General features: G+C 43.7%; 2 protein-coding genes across 3 annotated transcripts; one reads left to right on the forward strand and one right to left on the reverse strand.

The window, feature by feature from the left end:
• The first annotated feature begins 1,268 nt into the window (after nucleotides 1–1,268).
• LOC136943723 (IgGFc-binding protein-like) lies at nucleotides 1,269–10,016 on the forward strand. The gene is made up of 12 exons (XM_067237144.1): nucleotides 1,269–1,361; nucleotides 2,368–3,591; nucleotides 3,815–4,155; nucleotides 4,295–4,868; nucleotides 4,985–5,586; nucleotides 6,538–7,108; nucleotides 7,258–7,853; nucleotides 7,972–8,539; nucleotides 8,631–8,827; nucleotides 8,913–9,051; nucleotides 9,270–9,598; nucleotides 9,693–10,016. Exons 1-12 carry the CDS (start codon nucleotides 1,313–1,315, stop codon nucleotides 9,984–9,986), a joined length of 5,484 nt encoding a protein of 1,827 aa, XP_067093245.1. The 5' UTR covers nucleotides 1,269–1,312; the 3' UTR covers nucleotides 9,987–10,016.
• Nucleotides 10,017–11,764: 1,748 nt separating this feature from the next.
• ncam3 (neural cell adhesion molecule 3) lies at nucleotides 11,765–20,015 on the reverse strand. Of its 2 annotated transcripts, XM_067237145.1 has the most exons (16): nucleotides 19,876–20,014; nucleotides 18,552–18,623; nucleotides 18,161–18,352; nucleotides 17,930–18,067; nucleotides 17,369–17,512; nucleotides 16,834–16,951; nucleotides 16,324–16,478; nucleotides 15,904–16,034; nucleotides 15,656–15,794; nucleotides 15,142–15,309; nucleotides 14,774–14,894; nucleotides 13,950–14,079; nucleotides 13,648–13,813; nucleotides 13,339–13,540; nucleotides 13,057–13,176; nucleotides 11,765–12,305 (listed from the first exon to the last, which is right to left on the reverse strand). In XM_067237145.1, the coding sequence occupies exons 1-16, from the start codon at nucleotides 19,934–19,936 to the stop codon at nucleotides 12,266–12,268; spliced, it is 2,097 nt and encodes a 698-aa protein (XP_067093246.1). In that variant the 5' UTR covers nucleotides 19,937–20,014; the 3' UTR covers nucleotides 11,765–12,265. The 2 variants fall into 2 exon arrangements, with proteins under 2 accessions (XP_067093246.1, XP_067093247.1); XM_067237146.1 differs by lacking the exon at nucleotides 13,057–13,176 and having other exon boundaries at nucleotides 19,876–20,015.
• Between the last annotated feature and the right edge of the window lie 3,304 nt (nucleotides 20,016–23,319).

Genomic DNA, 23,319 nt, shown 5'->3' on the forward strand with positions numbered 1-23,319 from the left:
TGTTGTGTTATTCAATTACAAACATTCAGACTTGACTTTTATTTTATTTTGATTAAAAAAATGTGTGTATGCACCAACACCGAAAGTCCCACAGCTGTCCCACCCAATGTGTGATTGACTATTTCGCCCTTGGTAGGCTACATATCAAAGTAGAAGTTGTGCGCCTTTTTGTGACAGGCTTCTCCCACTTCCATACCCCCTAAAAAAAATAATAATACATACAAACACACAAACACCGGATCTCCATGTCAAATTTCAGCTTCCAAGGGTGAAAACTGTGACCGGGGGATGTTTGTGGACCAACTGACCGACCAACTGACATAGCGAACAAACTAAAGACCTGCTGGTCGCAGCTAAAAATGTAATGTACTTATTTTAGTTTAAAGTTATGTGCAACCATGTGTGCAACCAACCAAGCTTTATTATACTGTGTAAACAGACTACTGTGAGCATATTTACAGTTCTTCTCTGTATGTTTCTTGACTAATCCTAGTTTGTCACTGAACAATGCTGTAGTAAAACATCAGGTGGTTAATTTACTTTTGATTTAATGTTTGTAAAAGCTAAACTAAACATTTATTTAACAATATTTAGTTGCATGACTTCAATAAGGATCCCACCCACCACTGTCAATATGAGGTTAAGGTACTACTAGTTAAATGTTGGATTATATTGCAAATTATTCACCTCATGCATTTAAGAACCTTCCCATTTGGATATGAAAGTGAAGTGTTTGATCTACTGTCTTGTTCAGTCAGCACTGTCATCCAGGAATGTCAACATATGTTGGTGCCAGCCTGCTTTAACCTTATTATAGCCAGTTAAATGAAGAATATGTGTAAATGGTATTATTACAATGTCTTCTCTGGTAAAAAAGGTTGGAATGAGCTGTTTAGTTTGTTATCTAGGATGTGGTTAAATAATATCCTGTATCAGGGCAAATGTACGTCTGTACAGCATGGTCTGTCTATAATAACTGGAATTTCTTCCTGAAACTTCAGTAGGAGTGACATGTTTCATTGTTTGTGGTTGTTAATAGCACTTAAATCAATATGCACAGACGTTATGCTTACATGCAGTCATCTTGTTGAATTAATAGGATTTTGAAGGATGGGTTGTCATCTCCATATAAGAGTCTTCTCCTCTTTGTACATCTCACCTTTTCTGCAAAGAGCCTTAACAGGTAAAGTATGCACACGTTTAGCCATGTTTGCATTGGATACAATTTAAATTGTATTGATGTTTATTTTACACATTATATATTACAGGGCTCAGCTTCAAAAAGAGACCTTTATCTCACAATAAATCAGACATGAAGACTAAGCCTGTGCTGTTGTGTGTTGCCGTGGCACTGTTCTCAGGTAAGAACCAGTTTTCACTTCTCTAATGTTATTACTGAAGGCAGCAACATCTTCAAAAAGATTATATAAACATTGTGTTAGGATCAAGTAAAAATGTGTTAGCATTGTCGCAATGGGAAAACATTTAATAAAGTGATTAATTCAAAAACAATATTCAGCATTATGGATATGATAGCAACTGGTATTCCATTTTTATTATGTAGATTTACTGTAATTACAAAGCTTTACCAATTTCAAACTTGATGATGATGATTTTGCATGTCAGAACAATTAACTTATTTAGTTATATTGTTTGACAAAAAAAGTATTTGAACTTGACAGGAGGAAAGCTAGATTGCATGGGTGAATTTCCTTGCAGCTTTTCAACAGCACACATTCATTTTGATTTGATCAAAATATTTAAGCAAAGATGCTTTTGTCTTAATAATAATAATAATGCAATGCTAACAAACCAAACATGGAAGAACTACAAATGTAATTTTGAAATGGCTCAGATGGAGCTACAGGGGTGTGATAATTGAAGAAGCAACCTAAATATTGTACTTGAATGATGAATAATAATAGTATACACTGCATACATTTATTTGCCCAGATTTTGTCAGGGAGGATCAGTATTATAATTCCACATTTCACTGAACTCCCACAGGATTTCACTGAAATCCCAAGAGTATTATCTCCATTTGAAAGAACAAATTCATTAGTTTTGTATTGAATAGAACAGTGAGTGACAAGCATTTCTATTCATATCCTACGTTTGGTGCATAGTTTCATGGTTTGTTTTTCAGTGTATATATAAACACGTATACAGTATATATCAACATGGATTCAAGCACTTTCAAGGTTCCTGTCCTTTTTTCAAAAACCTTTAAGGACTTTCAAAACCTGTGGGAACTGCAATAAAAAAAGTCTAAATTTCTAAAAAATCTTGATCTCCAAAATGTCTTTCTACCCTTCCACTTTCCTTTCTCCTTCTCTTCCCTCCCCGTCCTCCTACTTCTGTCTGCAGTGACACAAGGCTGTTCTGTGGGAAAAGAGTTTGTCACAGCATTCTTGACCAACTACCAGAAGAATCACAGAGGTCAGAAGTTGCAACTGGCCATCACCTCCCAAGGGATCCCAGCTACAGTGCAGATCCGTCTAATTTCCCCCCCCTTCACCACCACAGTAAGGCTAGGTGGGAAGGAAACCAAATGGGTGAAGCTGCCTGGAAAAGCAGAGCTCCAAAAATCTGGCCTTTCGTTCAGCGTTGTCCAGGTGTCCTCAAGCGCCGATGTTTCATTGGTTGCCTTTAACACCCGCGATCATACGGGTGACAGCTCCAAAGTACTACCGTCCCACCAGTTGGGGGTAGAATACTGGGCTTACACCCCTGCTCATGGGGCCAGCTTAATGAAGCTGCTGGCTGTAGTGAACGGACCCCAGCTCAACACAGTCACTTTTCAGTCACCTACCAGTGTCAAAATCAATGGCATTGGAACTTGGAAGGCTGGCAAGAACATTAATGTAAACCTGAAGCCGTATCAGAGCTACCTGCTGCAGAGTAAATCCAGTTTGACAGGGATGCAGGTGAAGTCACAACACCCCTTGGCAGTTTTGGCAGGGCACCAGTGCTCTTGGTTCAAGGGCCCTTGCAACCATGTATATGAGCAGCTCCTTCCACTTCGCCTCCTGTCCACCTCCTACCTTGTCCCTGCTATGCACCCAGCTGGACCTTCTCTGGACCAGGCCCACATCATAGCCACTGAGGATGGCACAGTGGTGACAGTTATTCGGGGGAAGTCCACAACCAGTCAGAAACTCCAGGCTGGCAAGACTTTCTTTGAGCGTGTCACATTTGGCTATCCTCTGTTGATCCAAAGTAACAAGAAGGTGATGGTGATGTATTACAGCAACAACAAACCATTCGACCCCTTCCTGACCTCCATCTTACCCTCCTCCCAGTCGGCCAGCGATTGGTCTGTGGACACCCTGGATGGTTTCAAAAGTACTGCAGTAGTTCTATCACTGCGGGAGGGGGTTCACAGTGTGAATATCTATGGCAAAAAGACCATAAAAAATGTCCAGATTCAGTGGAATACTTTCCTACCAGATGACAAGTATGTGTGGAGCATTGTCAGTCTGGGTAAGAAACAAGATAATTTCATCATCAAGGGAGACTCAATTTTGTCTGTATACGTCTATGGAGGCAAAGCGAGAGATGGCTATGGTACCTCAGGTGTATGCTCCTCAGGTAAATCCTTTGATGTTACTTTTCGCTACGCCATACTCAGTTCTTTGATACTACACCTTTACAATGCTTACACAGAGGTATTCTTTTAGAAACAGGCAACACATTTCCAGCAATATTACTGTTTAATCCTTATATATATCTGTAAACAGATCTATTCTGCTAAAACTCTCGAGCTGAGACGTGTAAAGTGAACATTGTGTCACCCCTCCCTGCCCACCTTTAGCTGCAGTGCCTCCTACTCCTCCTCCGGATCCCTGTGACAAGATCAAATGCAGGGAGAAGGAAGAGTGCCAGAAAGGTGTATGTGTTCACATTTCCAAGGCAACTTGCCACGCGGTAGGAGACCCCCACTACCGGACCTTCGATGGGTATCGGTTTAACTTCCAGGGCACCTGCACCTACACCATGGCAACAGTTACTGATCTGACACAGGGCCTGGCCGCATTTACAGTACTGACCAAGAACAACCACAGAGGAAAGCGGACAGTGTCTTATGTCAGGACAGTGACCATAACTGTCTACAATCAGACTGTGGTCGTCAGCAGTCAGAGATCTATGGTGCAGGTGAGAGATCAAATGTTCAAAAGTATGAGTTCAGACATACAGTATGGCATAAACATATGCTGTAGGTAGGTCTGTGGTAAATAAATATGAGGACTAATGTGTGGTATCATGCCCCTTGATCCCCCTCCTTCTTTCCCAGGTAAACGGAGAGCTTGTCTACCTTCCAATCAGCCTGGCTGGGGGGAAGCTGGACATAGTACAGAGAGGGGGCTATGCTGTCCTGACCACTGACTTTGGTCTGAAGGTCAAGTACAACTGGAACATGCATCTCTACATTACTGTTCCCAGCAGCTACTTCCGATTGCTTGGGGGTCTGTGTGGAAACTACAACGGTAATCGTGGAGATGATCGGACTAGCCCCTTAAATACCAGCCTCCCCACGGTGCTTGAGTTTGCCAAGAGTTGGAAAGGTGACGATAAAGATAGATTTTGCAATGACGACTGTAAAGGGAGCTGTCCGGAATGCAGCCCCCAGCTCCAGAAAAGGTATGGGGAAAACGAGTTCTGTGGAATCCTGACCAAGACGGACGGGCTGTTTGCCAGTTGCCACAAGGCCCTGGACCCTAGCATTTTCTTTGACAACTGTATCTTTGACGTGTGTATCAACAAAGGCGCCAAAATGTTCTTCTGTGACAACCTGAAACTCTATGATGACGCCTGTCTGGCCAAGGGTGTAAAGATCAGTCCACAGTGGAGGATGGACACTAAATGCCGTAAGTTTTTTCTCTTTATTTCTTCCCTCCGGTTCTATGTGTCCTCTTGTTGGATGGTGTCATTTGCCGCATATGCTCCTAATCTCAGCTATAAACTTTATGTCTCCTCTCCCCAGCTCTGCAGTGTCCAGCCAACAGCCATTATGATGCCTGTGGTTCGGCCTGCCCTGCTTCTTGCATTGATCTAGATGCCACAGCCCAGTGTAAGGAACCCTGTGTGGAGGGCTGCCAATGCAACAGTGGCTTTGTCCTCAGTGGGGAAAGCTGTGTGCGCAGCACAAGCTGTGGCTGCCAGTACCAGGGCCGCCACTACCCTACAGGTACCACATTCTGGGTTGACAGCCAATGTAATACGAGGTGCAGGTGTGTCCCTGGAAAGGCAGAGGCTCAGTGTGAATCCACCACATGTAAGAAGTCAGAAGTGTGCGAGCTACGCAACGGCATAAGAGACTGCTATCCAACATCCTTTGCTACGTGTCAAGCTTCTGGTGACCCCCACTACCGCACCTTTGATGGCCGGAGGTTTGACTTCCAGGGAACCTGCAATTACGTCCTGTCCCGTCTGGTGGGTACAGGCTCCCTGCTGACGCCATTTGAGGTTCAGGTTCAGAACGAGAACCGGGGGAGGAACAAGGCAGTGGCCTACACCAAGACAGTGTCCATCACCGTCCTCAACCATACCCTGACCTTGAGCAGCGACAATCCTGGAAAAGTAGTGGTAAGCTGTGGACACATTTCTACAGTTGTACTGAATCTTGATGGAAGCAATTATAGAAATATAACATATATAAGATATAAAGATTATAGATGTAGCCCTATCACTCAATTCTAATCACCCTAATAGAACCGCAGCATGGGAGAGGAATTGGTGAGGTTACTAAGATGTACAATTAATAGTTATTTACAGTAGCCACAATTCGGGCATATGACTGCCTAGGGTGCAGAGAGGCCTGGTTAGCTTATGATATAGCTATACGGTTATTTGATACATTTGATACATCAACATCACCACTGAACACAGGGAGTCAGGTGCCTGAGCGGTTAGGGAAGCGGGCTAGTAATCAGAAGGTTGCCAGTTCGATTCCTGGCCGTGCCAAAGTAAGTTGTGTCCTTGGGCAAGGCACTTCACCCTACTTGCCTCGGGGAGAATGTCCCTGTACTTACTGTAAGTCGCTCTGGATAAGAGCGTCTGCTAAATGTAAATGTAACACATTATAACAGCTTTATTACAGAGACAGGCAACTTAAACCTTTCAAATGGTCTTTATAACCCAAAGAAATAAACAAAAGTATACCCGGGGTTTTCTATTGTTACTCTGTGTGGTATCACAACGTTGGCACGCTTGTTGGAGCTCTGTAGAGAGAATGTCGTTACTCACTGTTCCTCGGCAACCCAGAAAGCCATTAGCTAGCAGTCTCTTCAACCCTCTGTCCAGCGGGAAGTTAGCAACAGTCCACCTGCAGCCACGCCGCTAGCTCCACCTCAGCAAAACCAGCGTTACCCAGTGAAACCACTCTCTTTATTACAAAAGCTTAAATTGACAGTAGCTGCCATTGTAATTTTTGCAGACAGACAGACAGACAGACACATTCAGACAGTGAAATGCTGACAGGACTGAATGCTCTTCTATATTAGTATTATTTTCCTTTTGTTTTCTGTCTGTCTACAGATACTCGGCCAGTATGTAAACCTTCCGTTTGAGGCAGAGTCTGGCCAGTTGTCAGTGCTTCGTATTGGCTACTTTTGCGTGGTAAGGACAAATTTTGGCCTCACTTTAAAGTTTGACTGGAGGAGCCACGTCGCTCTTACACTGCCCAGCTCATACTCGGCCCTCACCGCCGGCCTTTGTGGGAATTGGAATGGCCAACCGGGTGATGACTTCCTCAAACCGGACCGAAGCCCAGCACCCAATCCCACTGCCTTCGGGTCGAGCTGGCAGGTGGGTGGAGCTGTGGGATGCTCCAATGATTGCCCAGGGGGCCAGTGTCCAAAATGTCACCCAACCCAGAGGCAGAAATACCAGTCGGGGGTGTACTGTGGCCGGATAACTGACAAGTCTGGCCCGTTTAGACAGTGTCACGCCAAGGTAGACCCCCAGGACTACCTGGAGGACTGTGTGTTTGACCTATGTGTGTATGGAGGCCATGCATCTGTCCTGTGTAGCGCCCTCACAACCTACACCACTGCCTGCCAGGACGCACAAGCCACAGTGGAGACCTGGAGATCAGACAGTCTCTGTCGTGAGTTAAACACACATACAAGTGCTTGCGTGCAAGCAAACACTCATATCATGCAGTTACTGTATGCATCGTGAATGAAGGACTCCTTTCTTGAAACCCTCAGCTTATTTACCGTGTATGTGATCTCTGTGTGTATTACTGTGTTTTAGCATCTTCATGCCCAGCCAACAGCCAGTACGAGGTGTGTGCCCCAGGCTGTCCTGAGACTTGCAGCCAACTAAAAGAGGATGACAGCTGCAACAACGCCCCCTGTAGAGAGGGATGTATATGTGATGATGGCTTCCTGCTTAGCGACAACATGTGTGTTCCTGTGGCAGAGTGTGGCTGTGTGTACCAGGGCCAATATTATACCAGCGGCCAGGTGTTCATCCCAGGCACTGGGGGGCACTGCAGCCCTCGCTGTGTGTGTTCTGACGATGGTGAAGTTGTATGTGACACTACCTTCACCTGTGGAGCCAATGAAGAGTGTGCGTTAAGGGATGGCCTGCTGGCCTGCGTCCCAAAAAAGATTAGCACCTGCCATGTGGGCGGGGTCAGGGAGTACAAGTCGTTTGATGGGCGTGCATTCAGTGTGTACGGGGACTGTGTGTATAAGTTAGTGGAGGTGGAGCAGGATGGAGGGATGACACCCTTCACTGTGATAGTACAGCAGCAGACCGCCGAGGGGGGAGTGACCAGGAGGGTTGAAATACAGACATCCATCTACAAGATCACCATGATTCCTGGACTCGTCTGGGAAGTAGAGGTAGGTATCCCTTTGATTCCATCCATTCATCCGACTCTCTCTCTATCTCTTTATATCTTTCCTTTCATATTACATAATACACTTGACACCAGCTAAAGTTATCTTTCTCCTCTGACAGGTGAATGAAATCAGGGCCCATCTTCCTCTGTCCATAGGTGAAGGAAAAGTATTGGTCAATCAGAATGGAGTAAACATTGTTGTTGTAACAGACTTTGGCCTAAAGGTGACCTATGACACCGTGGGCGGGGTTATAGTGCATCTCCCCTCCACCTACAATGGCATTACTCTTGGTCTCTGTGGTAACTATAACAACGAACTTAATGACGACTTCTGGCTGCCCGACAACACTCAGGCACTCTCAGAGGGGGCGTTCACCGCTGGGTGGGTGATATCAGAGAAAGGGGTCACATGTCAGACAGGATGTAAAGGGTCTGTCTGTCCAGAACCTGAGCCGCAGAAAAAGCCAGAGTCTGAGAAGGCTTGTGACATCATCAGGGCACGCCAGGGCCCTTTTGCTTCCTGCCATGCAGTAGTACCCCCATCTGGCTACTATGAGGCGTGTGTGAAAGAATTGACACTCCCAGGAGGGGGACAGGAAGTACTGTGTCGACACATCCAGATTTATGCATCTCTCTGTCAGGGGGCTGGTGCCACAGTAATCAGCTGGAGAAACAACTCCTTCTGTCGTGAGTCACATTTGATATTGACAACAGAAATGATCGGACCTACTTTTACTCCTTTGTGTCACTGATATCCCTCTTTCCCTCCCCTCTCCAGCCCTACAGTGTCCGGCAAGAACACACTATGAGCTGTGTTCTGACACCTGCTCCTCCACCTGTGCCTCCTTAAGTGCCCCTGCCCGCTGCCCCCCCTGCCAGGAGGGCTGTCAGTGTGATGAAGGACTGGTGTTTGACGGGGGAGTGTGTGTTGCTATGGACACTTGTGGTTGTGTGGTGAAGGGGAAGTACTACAAGGTGACTTGACACTCGTAATGCCACGAAACAAAATAACCTACTGTCAGCTAGTATTGTTGTTAATGATGTTGATTGTCGTTGTCAGTCCGGCCAGTCGGTGATGATGGAGGAGTGTCAAGAGGTGTGCAGCTGCAAAGCAGGGCAGTTCACCTGTCAGAACAACCAGTGTGACAAGGGGGATGAGTGTAGGGTGAAGGGCGGAGTCTTGGGCTGCTACTTGAAAGGTAATAACTTACAAAGTAAATCTATCTTTTACCTCAGAGGTATGCGTGAAGAGATTTGTTTTGTGATTCTAACTGTGTAAAGTAGTAATGCTGCAAACAGTACAGAAACACACACATACTAAGTAGAACCTCCTAATCAGCATATAATGTCCATAGTATATCATGAATTATTTTCAACAAGCAGTATCTTACCCACATTTGTGATTTTGTGTGGCCAGATCCATGTGTGGACATGCAGTGCAGGGAAAAGGAGCGCTGTGTGGTGGAGAAGGACCAGGCGGTGTGTGAGGCTCTGTCTAAGGCTGTATGCTGGGTTATGGGAGACCCCCACTTCTCCACCTTCGACGGGACCCTCTTCTCCTTCCAGGGCACCCGCTCCTACACCCTGGTCAACACCACAAAACAAGACCCCACCCTGACCGACTTCACCATCCTGACTAAGAACGAGCTGCGGGGAAACTCTAGAGGTTCCTACATCCGCTCCGCAACTGTGTACCTCTTAGGCCACCGTATCTCAATCCTGTCTGACCAGAGGGGAAGTGTGGAGGTGGGCTTTGTTAACTAATCGATAGATCCCTGATGATTGTAAAAATGTCCATCTTGGTTTCTTTTAAAATATTTTGTTTCTCAACATTTCCCAGGTGGATGGTGTCCGCAAGTCCCTCCCAGTCATTCTCGAGTCTGGCAACATCGAGATCACAGTGTCTGGCATTAGAGGAACCATTCAATCATCTGTGGGGTTAGAGGTCAGCTTTGACTGGAGCACACTTTTTATGGTCACGATATCGAGCAGTTACTATGGCAACCTCCAAGGTGTCTGCGGCAACTATAACGGTGACCCCAAAGACGACTTCACCATGCCATCAGGGGTCTTGACAACCAACGTCAAGGAGTGGGCGGGGTCTTGGAGCATTGATGATAAATATATGCGTTAATTTGCCTTTGATGATTAGTCTACATGATCTAACATGTAACTCAAACATTTATGTAGCCTTATCTTTTGATTATCTGCCAAGATAATACATATAATCAACAATAAATATATTTCAGCACTTGGTGATGTGTCTCCTTTTTGTGCACCAGCCTACCTGTCTGTATCGGAACTTCCATCCATTGGTTGTCTGAAGGTTGATGTTGTTTTATAGGGCTGGGAAAGTTAACGCGTTAATCTTAGCAATTAATTTGAAATGTTTAACGCTTTAAAAATAATTTAGCTGTATTAACGCAAGACGATGTTTGCGTCTATGGAACCTGAAACTGCTCAAACCGTTATCTGCAACAGGAAACGTTTATTCCTCTTTTTTAAAGAGAGATTTAAACTTCTAGCCTAATAATCGTGACTCGGATAAACCTCATAGGCTGCTGCGTCCTGCGATAGCCTACTGCATCTGTCCTGCGCTGCAACAGTCTGGCTAGCGATCTAGCTTGCAAACCTTCACACTCAGTGTGAACAATAGAACTAAGCAAACTAACTTCCAACACGGCACATACCAAAATAAACACGAGTTTAACAATAGAAACTTAAACAATGCTTCCGTCAACAAAATTAACCCCCCAACTGAGTCCCCTTCTGTCCTACAGCAAGCCATGCTGAAAACCAAGAGCGCATTTGCAACCCTACATGAATACCGGTGCGAATACAGCATAAAAACTACATTTCCCATTAATGAGTAGTTTGAACCCATCCACCACAGATAAGAGATAATCTTATCATTACAAAGGCGCCCTCCCTGGAAATGTTTGATGCCTCTAAATGTGCTGAAAACTGTCTGTCAGTTGGAAAAACGATCAAGTCTCCCATGCTACAAAGCTTGGCCAAGCCAGTCAGTTTGAAACAATGTTACTACGAATACAAAAAGTAATAAATGAATGTAATGAATAAATAAATAACCAATCCTGTTTCCGGTCAATTCTGTGTAATTAATTCAATAGTCTAATAATGATGCAATGTTTAAAAACTGAAACTGACTGTGCCCCTACATTTTTGTCTGTGCCCTTAAAGTTTTACACTTGGGAGCACAAGTGCTCCAGCAGAAAAAAGGTTTGGTAGGGCCCTGTCCAGTATTTTTGATAACCTTCAGGGTTTAAACTTTAAATATTCAACGTGCACTTAAACACTTTGTTGTTTATAAAGTTGCTGCATATATTTAATGGGATTGACTATTCTGTAGTTCCCAGGAGAGACTGTTTACAGTTTACGAGATGTCATAAAATGTTCTATTTAAAATATATATGTGTTAATTGATTGAATTTAATGTTTTACATGACGATAACGAGTCTGGGAAAAACTAGATTAATTGCAATTAATCACAGCATATTGTGCGATTATTGTGCGAGTGATTTTTTCCCACGATTCCCAGCCCTAATGTTTTAGCATTGTTTGCTTTCATTCTACATTTGCGATACCAATATTTACCCGAAACAGTCCATAAAACTGCCTATCATCACAATTATCAAGAAATTAATTCATGCCAACAGTGCTTGTCAAACATTATAACAGTGCCATGGTGTCCTGTCATCCTGTTCATCATAAATAGCATCATGTAGTCTGGGATTAGCTATTTTGTATTGTAATTGTAACTATTTGTAAGAGGTGAGTCAAGAACATTTAGTTCCTACAAATCTAACTGTTAACATAATACATTTTCATTTTATATAGAACACGGTGTATGTTAAAATACATGGTGGTGCATTTACAATAAATAACACCATGAAGGGTTTCAAATGTCATGTTCAAATATTAAAATACATAACTGTAATGTGTATATACAATATACAGTGTGTTATATATTTCAGAATCATTACACAATCAACATATATTGGAGACCGAGGGTGTGTCCACAAGATAACGTACAATATAAAATGAAAAGTTGAATACAGTATAAGACTGATACTGTTCTTTAAATCGTGTTCATTTATTTTGCTGGTAGTTGTGTGAGCAGATTCTCTCGTATATGTCATGATATATAAATAAATAGATTACTTTGGTCACACACTGCAACAATGGCAATGAAACAGCCTTGAAGTAATACTTGAAAAACACAATAATTACTGAACTGGGTTTGAATAATAATCGTCTGATAAGATATTCCATTTTACAGATAAATATAATTCTGCAACTGTCCCCATTCCTCAGTACTCTGTGGAAGTCTGCTGTTGGATCCATGCCATGAAATACTGTGTATGTCCTTGGTTTTATTTTGTTACCGTTGTCTCAGGTATCAATGACAGGGTCTCCACTGGAGGGCGTTTTCCTGTAGGCCAGAGGAAAATTATGTTGGAAAGGGGTTTAAGTTAGAAGTTACAGGGTCTTTATCAGTTGGAACAGAAGTCTTGCACTGCCTTTAGTCAGAGTTATTTGGCTGGGTAGTCATTTGTATGGTTCAACACGTTAATTAATACAGTCTGTGAACATGCAAATAGACGCAGGAGTGACAGATGTGAGATGGAGCCACGAGCCGAATGTCTCTTGAAACCCATGCTTTCTCTCTCACTCACCTAGACCCGTCAAGACTTAACCCTTGTGTTATCTTCGGTCATTCTGACCCATCAGTCATTGTGACCCACCGTCGTATTGCGACAACTTTACCGCATACAAAAACAAAGTGAGGAATTTTCTTTTAACTGTCTGGCTGTCTCAGACCCCCCACATTGCGAACGTTAAAAGAAAATGCTATTTATTTGTTTTTGTATTGGGTAAAATTGGGTAAACACAATGATGTTTCGTTGTGAACCTTTGGGTCATGTGACCCGAAGGCAGCACAAGACTTAAGTGATGTGAATACATGCTAGCTATCAAAAGGGTGTTAAAAATGGCCACCCCCCCTCCACATGATGAACACGTTCTAAAGCAGCGACTGTCATGTCTGACCACCGTGGAGAGCTTCAAGAGCAAGCAAGACAGAGTTACACCATCATTGTATGGAGGGGTTCTGACAGCCATTTTTATGGATCACAGCCCTCATGGAAAAGAGGAGTTGTCTGTGTCCACCTGGGGTGACCTACTCGAATTTCGTGAGAGGAGCTTTGTCGCAGGTGACCTCAGCCCTGACCTGGTTGCCGTTAACAGTCTGTTGCTTAGATACACTCCCTCTGGGGGTTTCTAACCCATTCAACTTCAAGTCTCTGCAGTGGGAACACACACACATATACCAGAGGAGACTTATACCCATGTTTTGACTCCTTCTGGTCAAAAATCATATGGCACTAATCTCAATAAGATGTGTCAAATGTCTGTTTTCATTCATTGCCATAACGAATCATTTCCGGCTTTTCGTACACACATACCCATTATTTGTGCCATCTCCCTCCTCCAGGGTCTTCAGACCTGAAACCTTCTGACCAAACAGACGGACTGCCAGGAACATGAGCAGGCCGCAGCGGTTGGTATAGCAACAGGTGGCATCCACCGCTAGCAACAGCACCAGGAATATAAACAGGACGATGCCAACAATGCCTGCTTTGCCCACGCCATTTCTGGCCTTGGAAACTGGGAAGCAAAAAAGAAAGAGACAGACACAGAGAATATTTTTCTCAAGAGAGCAATACATTTCAGTTGGTAGGAGAAGGTAAAGGTTGGGTGTGGACGATACTTACCAGCCTTGGGGGTGCTAAAGTCTAGCTTGGCTGGGCTGGAGTAGCCATTCAGGTTGGCAGCCTGGAGCTCCAGGTGAAAGTCTGAGTTGTACTGCAGGTCCTGCAGGTGCAGTGCTGTGGAGTTGGAAGGTAACTTCCTCTCTGTCCACTCCTCACCTTCCTTCACCTGCACATGACAGCACAGACCAATGTCAAGTGCGTGTAATTAAGTATATACAGTAGATCAACTAACACATTTTCTAACCGACTAACTAGCTGTTCAATAATCTCGGCCCCACATGCGCACACACGTGCAGACTGACCATTCGGTAGCGGAGAATGTACTGTGTGATGGGGGAGCCTCCATCATCCAACTGTCTGAGAGGAACAGAGAAGGAGTTTCCCTCCCCTTTACCCTCATGTGCCAATAGCACTGGGCTATCAGGCTCACCTGGGGAGACACAGAACAACATGAGGCAGTACATATTAGGGGCAGATGGCTGAGCGGTTAGGGAGTCAGGATATGAATCAGAAGGTTGCCAGTTCGATTCCCAGATGTTGTGTTCTTGGGCAAGGCATTTCACCCTACTTGCCTCGGGGAGAATTTCCCTGTACTTACTGTAAGTCGCTCTGGATAAGAGCGTCTGCTAAATTACTAAATGTAAATATTAGAGAAAAGGACAGACAGACAGACACACACTCAAGCAGAACCCCAAACACAGACAGGCAAACAGACAAGGTTTAATCTTTACCTCCTGGTTTGGTGGATGCCAATGGAATGTGATGATGTCATCATGGTTGGGGGTGGAAAAGGATTGTGAATGGGCATCGGCGAGCAGATGATGATGTCAAGATTGCAACGAGTGAATGAGGCAGATGAGCATGTGCAGCAAGTGAAATACAGGTGATACAATATTACAATATTGTAAACATTTACATGGGAACATGATAAAACAAATTCTTCTGTAAGGGAAGTTGATAAATTACATTGTGTGTGTGTGTGTGTGTGTGTGTGTGTGTGTGAAAGATAGATGGGTAGAGAGAGAGAGAGAGACAGAGAGAAATGTAGAGAAATGTGTGTTTGTGAATACTAATGATATGCGTAATGTGTGTGTGTGTGTGTGCATGTGCGTGTGCGTGAAACTCACGAATGCCTTGCGTTCGAACAGTCTGTTGAGTTGAAAAGTCCCCCTCACCCAGGTGGTTACTGGGGGAAAGGCGTACAGAGTAGGAGGTGTATGGTTTCAGGGATGTGATTGCCACAGGGTCTGCACAAACACACACACACACAAAGACTTTCGCACTTTGCACTTGTTCCTTGCAATCCCATACAATTCTACGTGAAATATATAGTATTTATCTTCATCTTGTTCTGTCTCCTACTTCCTAATTCATCCATTTGATGTAGGTTGTTTTTGCATGGTTCTGCTACAAACCAAATATCCCCATAGTACACACAAGTGCAGAAACTGCGGCGGTATTTATTAGTATGGAATGTTGTTAGATGTGTTCTACCTATGGCTGGGACAGTTGTCTCACTCCAGGTGTCCTGAGCGCTTTTCCTCCACTGTATGGTGTAGTGAGTAATTGGAGAGCCCCCATCTACCTGTGTCCTCCCAAGAGAAAAGATGACCGAAGTGGGGCCTGGGTAGGCACTCACCTGGCTTGGAGGGCCGGGATGGGCTGGGAAGGGGATATAGGAAGAAAATTGTTGCATTTACATTTAGTCATTTAGCAGATGCTCTTATCCAGAGCGACTTACAGTAAGTACAGGGACAGTTAGTTGGAACCAACATCAAAAATCTAAAAGTTTATTTTGAATAGTGATAAAATTGGCTCTGGTGATGTTGTTCAGTCCTACAGTCTGTAGTTTCTGGTGGATGAGAAAGTAAGGAGGGGCTGGAGGGTTTGAAAGAAAAGTGGATTGGGTTGAAATGGGGCTGTGGGTGAGACAGATTGAGGGTGAGGAGGAATGATATTGGTGAAATATATCGGTAAAGTCTATAGAGGAGGCATACTCCAGTCTTACTCCGAAGGCTGAATTCTTTGGAGATGTTGCCAGATGGGCTGATGGCCATGCAGTTGTACACACCACCATTGGAGGGCACCACCTTCTCCACCACCAGTTGTGAGCCATTCTCCACCCTCACCCTACCCTCACTGGAGTTCTGGGCACAGAGTCACACAGAACTGGTCAATAAAGGTTGTGTGTGTGGTCATGTGTTTTGTTTTTTGTATGTGTGAGTGTGTTTTTGTATGTGTGTGTGTGTGTCTTACTAGAGGGTGTCCTGTGTTACTGATCCACAGCAGTGAGGGTGTGGGGTGGCCTGACACGTTACATGAGACAAACACATCCTCTCCTGGATTCACCTCCACCTCCTCTTGGCTCAAGACTACCACCGGGTGCTCTGAAAAAAATAATTTTAAGATATTATGTTGTTTCGCTGCGTTGTACAATGTCATATTGTAGTTGAGACCGTTACTTCAACCAAATACTGTTACAACTACACGTTTTGGATCCTTAATTTTCGGATGTAGCCTACTTTGTATATGCACTATTTCACGCATGCTCTCTTTAGTAACCATAAGATCTGTTTTACAGTTACATTTAGTTAATGTAGCTTTTTTATATTGTTTTTTCCCCCCAAAGTGACATAAAACAAAGGCAAACGTAGTGAGTTGTATTTTAGTCCTGACCTGAAACATCCAGCATTATCATGGCACTGTTCTCTGATATCTTGTTCTTGGCCGTGCAAACGTACTCTCCATAATCCTTCCTCACAACTGAGTATAGGGTCAGCTCGCTACGGTCCGAGTTGAATTGGTGCCGAGTGGTGTCGAAAGTATCAGGCCTGAGAGGAAGGAAAGAATGGGCATAAGTACTGTATGTTGCAACATTACTCTGCTGATAAGACTAGAAGGAAGTCAGACACATACAACACCACAAAACACAAACACAGTCTCTCTACACAAATACACACGCTCATTCTTAGAATGGTACGCCACATTAGTTGACTGCAACGTCGTGGTCCACATAAACAGACACACAGTAGAAAGTGTGTGGAAAGAAAATGACCACTATCGCTATCTTCTTTTCTCTTCAACTCCATCTCCGTGGGTGGAAAATTATCTCTCCATAGCAATCACATACTCATGTGTGCACATATACATACAAACACACACAAACATACGCACAAACAGACTTACAAAGTCCAGGAAATGTTAGGTTTTGGGAGCCCTTCTACCAAACAGATAAGGGAAACGTTGGTCTCTGGTCCTGCCACTACTCTCTTCACCTCCTCGTGGATCCTCACTGTAGGGGGGGCTGTGGAAGAGCCAAAGCAGGGGTTACTTTTGTGTGTATGTGCTTGAATGTTGCAATTCAAAATTTGAGGTAAGAAGAACATGTGGGATTTGGTTCCTGTGGAGTCAGTTAAGTGAGATCACCACATGGTTTCCATCCCTCCCTTGTCCCCCTCTCCTCACACACACACGCGCGCATCATTGTGTCCACCTGTGTGTCGTTTGGTTCTGTATTTAGGTTCCTGTTTTGTGTCCAGTCTTTGTCTTGTCCTTACTACCCATGTCCCTGTGAGTACCCTATCTGTTTCCTGGTTTTGAGTAATAAACCCCTTTTGTTCGACAATGCCTGCCGACTCTCCTGCACTTGGGTCCTACCCCACCTCACACCATGGACACCACTGCCCCCTCCAGCCTCCCCCATGTCATCCCCAGGCCTCACCATTGATAGTGATAGAGATGACACGTTTTTCGGATATGCTTTGCCGTCCCCTGAAGCTGCCCTCACACGTGTAGGAGCCACCATCTGTCCTCTTTATGCTTTTTATTTGGAGCGAGTTGTCACTCATAACGCTGACACGCATACCTGGGAGGGAAGAAATGAAAAGACGAACAAGTGTTCGGCATGCCACCATCAGGGCCATTCTGTCTTTTACTGAACAGCATAAAAGGCATAAGCTGTGGAAAGCTAACACACATGGGTGCAGGTAGACACATACATAGACACAGGCATGCACAAGCACACTCCAATGCACACCCAGACACATTTTCTCTGTTAGGATGACAATGGTGGCGTTCTAAGTCAGGGTTGGGGTGGGTTTGAGATTGGGCAGATGTTGATGTTGCTGTGGAAGGAAATAGATCACAGAAAGCTGGAAAAGAGGTTTACACTGGACTCATTGTCACCTTTCCACCAATCCCAAGGCAGGCAACATGCTGAGCTAATACAACCAGAACACCCCAATACAATCAGAAACCTTCGCCGTGAGGGATCCCCACTTACCATCTCGCCCCACAACCTCATCATCCCTGATCCAGCGGACTTCAACTTTAGGCTGGCCAGTCACTATGCATGGAACCACTGCATCCTGGCCCTCCAGGAACTCATGGAAGAGTGGGGTGGTCCCAAACGATGGGCGCTCTTTAGGGATTATATACAGTAGTTAGTTTGTGTATGGGTGTGTGTATGTTCAGTACATACTGTACATGAATGTTTGTCTGTGCCCTGACTTACCATAGACAAAGACTGTGAGAGAAGTGCTGCTTTTAGGTCCGCTGTCAGGTGTACACTCACACGTGTAAAGTCCAGAATCACCCATCTTTGCCTTTCTGATGAAAAACTTGCTGCTGGTCTCATCCACCTTTTCCACCTCCTCATCCACATCCATGCCATCTTTATACCAGGTGATTTCCCCCTCCACGTTTGCTAACCCACATAAGGTGTGTGGGGGAGAGGTGTGTGTTTGTGCATGTGTGAAGGGGTCATGGACAGAGAAATTAGAGAATACAGAATTCTTTCAGTTAGACAGTCATCGGAATGGAACATTATACTTGTGTCAAACTGCTCTATTTGCTTTGATTAAACTGATTCATTTAATCTGTAGATGATAGAATAGTGTACCAACTTTTACAGAGAAACATGTGGTCTTCTCCCAACTTCACATCAGCTGTACTCGTGATGATCTCTACCTTAGCCTCTGAGAAGGAGAGAGAGGGAAAGCAGGAGAAGGAAATGGAAGAAAGGAGGGGGGGGGGAGAAGAAGGAGAAGGAGGAGAGGGTAGGATAATGAGGAGCAATGAAAAACATAACTTCATACACATTAACGAGACACTATGGAAATAATATTGGCATTTAGACTTAAGTCTTTAGGACAACGAGAACAAACTTGGAAGAGCCAACAAGACAGATGCATGTGTGCGTATGTTGGTGTTGATTTTCTATTGTTTGTCTTCATAAATAGCCTTGTAGTTTAAAGTACAGTATGCTGCCAGGCATCCAGGAAGACCTTGGCTGTGTTGGGACCTTGACCTTCCTGAGCAGCATACAATACTACTCCTCGTCACTATTGCTGTACGGCTTTGTTCCAATAATCTTCATCTGCCTCTTCCTCTCCTTTCCTTTCCTCCAGTAATACCCCTGTTTCCTCACCGTCTTGGTCAGAAGAAAGTCGAGGAAAATAGAAGCAGCTTACTGCTCATGCTCGTTCCATCTCCACCTCCTTATCCTTCTCATTAGTGCTACAAAAGTGCATGACCAGATGTTGAAGAATTCTCTAAGCATCAGTTCATGTTATTGTTGGACTAACACAAGTCCAGGTGGGAGTATGAGTTATTATTCGCATTATTGTGACTTTTATGCTATCATTTAAATCTATTTTTACTATTATCTCAAATTCCTTTGGGGTTTAGAAAAATAATAGTCCTTTCTTTGAACTCATTGTTTTTATTAAGAAAAGCAAACTTCCCCATGTATCAAGACTTTTTTCACCATAAACTGCTCATTATAGGCCTATGCTGAGTTGAGGATTCTGGTTCGGCTAAACACATTTACAGATGATTTGTGACATTCAGTGAAACAACTGTAGAAGGGGGGGATTATTACTTATCGAAAATTATTAATAAATTCATTAATCACAATTTATTATTCTGATGTAAATCACGGAATTTTAAAAGATGCTGTAGATTACATTATACTTTAAGATATAGAGAAAAACATACCGTTTTCTACTATCTGCTCTGATTTGTAACGATAGTCTATTTTACATTTCATTGAGAATGCATTGCCATTGTTATGGCAGAGATTACTGGTTGAAATGAATTGCCTATCCAATAATAAAAGCTGGCCCGTAAACCAAAATTACGTAACAAATTAATTAACACAATATTAGCAATTATAACTCAACCTGCCATGGTAGCCTAGTAAAAATGTTAAATTAATATAATCCTTACCTGTTAATCCCAAAGCGAGAATCAGCATCCCTAATCTCAAAAGGAGAACGCTTTGAGCCATCTCTACTATCACTTATCCGAGTTGAACAAACGGGCACCTGCTGTGCGCATGTAGTTCAACAATGTCAGGGACATGTTCTCTGTGGTTTTATAGGGCAAGAGATGTGAAGGAATGAGACAGACAGGAACCCCATAATCTTCATCATCGCTTGCATCCTCCCCCCTCCCCTTCGTCCAACACTCTTTAAAAAATTTCCGGGTATGACGTTGAAGGATGAATAGGCTACTCGAAAGTATCCTTCCCTCTTAGGCGCCACCGCAGCCCCGACTTCGTTAGTCAATTACCGGATGAGAAGAGCTCCGCGAACCTCCTGAGCCCAGATGAACAATGCAATTTTCCCCCACTTTAGTTTAAAGAGCTTATTAAATACATTGTGGTAAAAAAAATATTTGACAAAGTTTCTGCTGCCCACCGAATAACGTAATTAATCTAAGAACTAAGAACTGTTAAGGATTGCGTTCTATTGTAGCCTAAATTTGATTTGTATTATAAAAGGCTACACAATATATTGTGTTATAACCGTTTTTTCGAGTTTACATTTGAGGGATGGAAGGATGATATTTTATTCCGTGAATATGATGATGATTTGGACTTTTTCTTTTTCTTATTATGGTATATAAAATACTGTTGGCATTGTCAAGGTACATTAAGTGTTTTGTCAGTAGGTACATTGAGAGATTGATAATAATAATAATGAATATAAAAATTGGCATTCATGTTTATATTAATAGATGAATATGATTAATAGTGCCAGTTGTTCATTGTCATAGAATATGAGGACACATTTCTAATAGTTAAAAATGTAATTAATCAAACACTGTCTTCTGAGATAGATTGCTTGCTCTGTTACAATCCCCTGGGACATCCTCAGGACAATGATCATTGTGCTTTGCACAACATAAGTCATGCTAGAACAGATTCTGTAGATTTATAGTTGTTTATTTGTTGGAGTGGTTTATGAATTAGTTTTAGCTAATTGATATCGTCTTTTTCATGTAGACCCATCCAAAATGAAAGCCACACACGCAAGGTGACACAACAGGAGTCTGCTTGTCTTGATTTCTGAAAGATTTTGCATGGGCTCTTACAAGGGGATTGCATCTCTTCTGAAATGCTTCTCAGTTTAATGTCCGTCCAGATTTGATCATGATAAATTCCGGATGTTTGTTTTCCCATGATGTGAGGGTTGCCACCCCATCCCATACAGGCTTCCACAGACCATAAAGACATCCTATAGGAAACAGCCTGGCCTCTGTAGCTGACTGCCCATTGAGACCAAGACTGACGTGACATGCTGGGGGATGACCAGACTGTCAAGGGAGGGCACGTTTCTTAATGCCGTTGTCTGGGTACAATTTCAACATGAACTGCGGAAGTCCTAAGTATAATTATACAAAACAAAACATTCAAGAGTATGGCTGTATGCTGACCTCAGTTGCCATCCTTTTCCTTCACCACACCACATAATTGCTTAATTCCACTGTTGGGGAATGAAAGGTGAAATCTAACACATTATAAAACACTCTCTGCAGATTAAAGTGGAGATTGACTGTACTCCACAGTGATGTTGTGATGTTGAGCAACTCATAGATTAAATGACGAGAGGTAGAGGAACATTTGTACACACATTCCCACTGTAAACCATGCAATCCACCAGCAATCTGGCAACTAAGGTTTTGATTCATCTTCTTTGATAGAGCACATCCTGAAAAAGGCATGGCTTCATGTTTATCCTTGGACAGTATCAAGGTAATCTCTGAGGCAAATTAAGTATTTGACCAGTGATCCTCATGAAGAGACAGTTTACAGTTCAGTTTCTTGCCAAAAAGAAAACTTCCCATCCTCGACAGAGGGCCTTTTTCTTTTTTGTGGGACGTTTTCTAAGCAGTTCTGCCTTAACAGGAACGGAACAGAAAACTGAACTGTTAATACACACACACACAACCGCACACATCTGTAAAGGGAGTCAGGTGGCTGAGCGGTTAGGGAATCGGGCTAGTAATCAGAAGGTTGCCAGTTCATTTCTCTGCCGTGTCAAATGACGTTGTGTCCTTGGGCAAGGCACTTCACCCTACTTGCCTCAGGGGAATGTCCCTGTACTTACTGTAAGTCGCTCTGGATAAGAGCGTCTGCTAAATGTAATTGTAATGTAAATCTTAATCTGCCCAAACCAAGGATTGTGCCAGCCAAAGTTACTGACCAGTGTGTCACACTTTTTGGCCCAAAGACCCTCAGGACCAGTCCACAACAGCCAGGGCGTGGGCTTCCAGCACCTCCACACTGATAGCCTCTCAATGGCAGGCTGGTCCCTGCCCCCACCCAGCCAATGGAGTACCAGTGTGTCCACTGAGGCCACCTATCACAGTGATTATCACCGCCTCTCATTATCGCTCATTACTGGGGAGCGTGCTCTTTAGAAATTCTGGCACATGAAGGAAAATTCACAGTCCCAACTGTGATTACAGCTACCACCCTCCTTCCCTCTCGCACTCCCTTGTTACCCTTTTTATTCCTGTCCCCCCCGAGTTTCCTAATTCCCCTGTCCGCTCTTTTGCTCTTTTCTCAGTCCTAACTTTCAGATATTAGTTCCTCTATGTGAGAACTAACAACAGAGACCGATACCGTTCTATTCCCAGCCGTGCCAAATGACGTTGTGTCATTGGGCAAAGCACTTCACCCTACTTGGCTCAGGGGGAATGTCCCTGTACTTCCTGTAAGTCGCTCTGGATAAGAGCGTCTGCTAAATGACTAAATGTAAATGTGAATACCACAGGAGTCTTAAATCCAACATCAGAGTGTAGCAACATGAGCAGGCGAACGACAGTCTCCTGGTATGTTTAGCTCAAGTATCTCAGGTTCAAATCGTGGTTGATGAATGCTGTGTCATCCAATGGGAACCCAGCTGTGTTCCCCTCTTTGTCCTCCACACACGCTAGTAAACAAACAAGGAGAGATGAACAATAGTCTGTTGTTGTGGAGTCAGGATGATAACCTGGTTTAGATAATAAACACAAACCACTACGCATTGTACACATACACACAATCACACACACACAGATACACACACACACAAACTCACACATTCTAGCTAAAGCATAAATAATAGCCAATGTTTAGTGGTTCTTTCTTTAACTGTGGACATAAAAAAGTCAATAAAATGTGTTGAACCAAGTGGATCCATAAATGAGGGTGAATAGTGATAATTGTGTGATACTCTGAACTCCAAGATTGGCTTGAGGGTTATTCAGTGACATCTTACTGTCTGACTGGCAGCTTGTGGAAGAGACATACAGGACTGTAGATATATTTAGATATATTTATTCATGTTTGGAAAGCAGGAAGGAGTCCCTTTGTGTGGGTATCTGTTAGAGAGGCCTGGCCTG

This window comes from Osmerus mordax, chromosome 6 (assembly GCF_038355195.1).
Source record: "Osmerus mordax isolate fOsmMor3 chromosome 6, fOsmMor3.pri, whole genome shotgun sequence".
NCBI classification, from domain to species: domain Eukaryota; kingdom Metazoa; phylum Chordata; class Actinopteri; order Osmeriformes; family Osmeridae; genus Osmerus; species Osmerus mordax.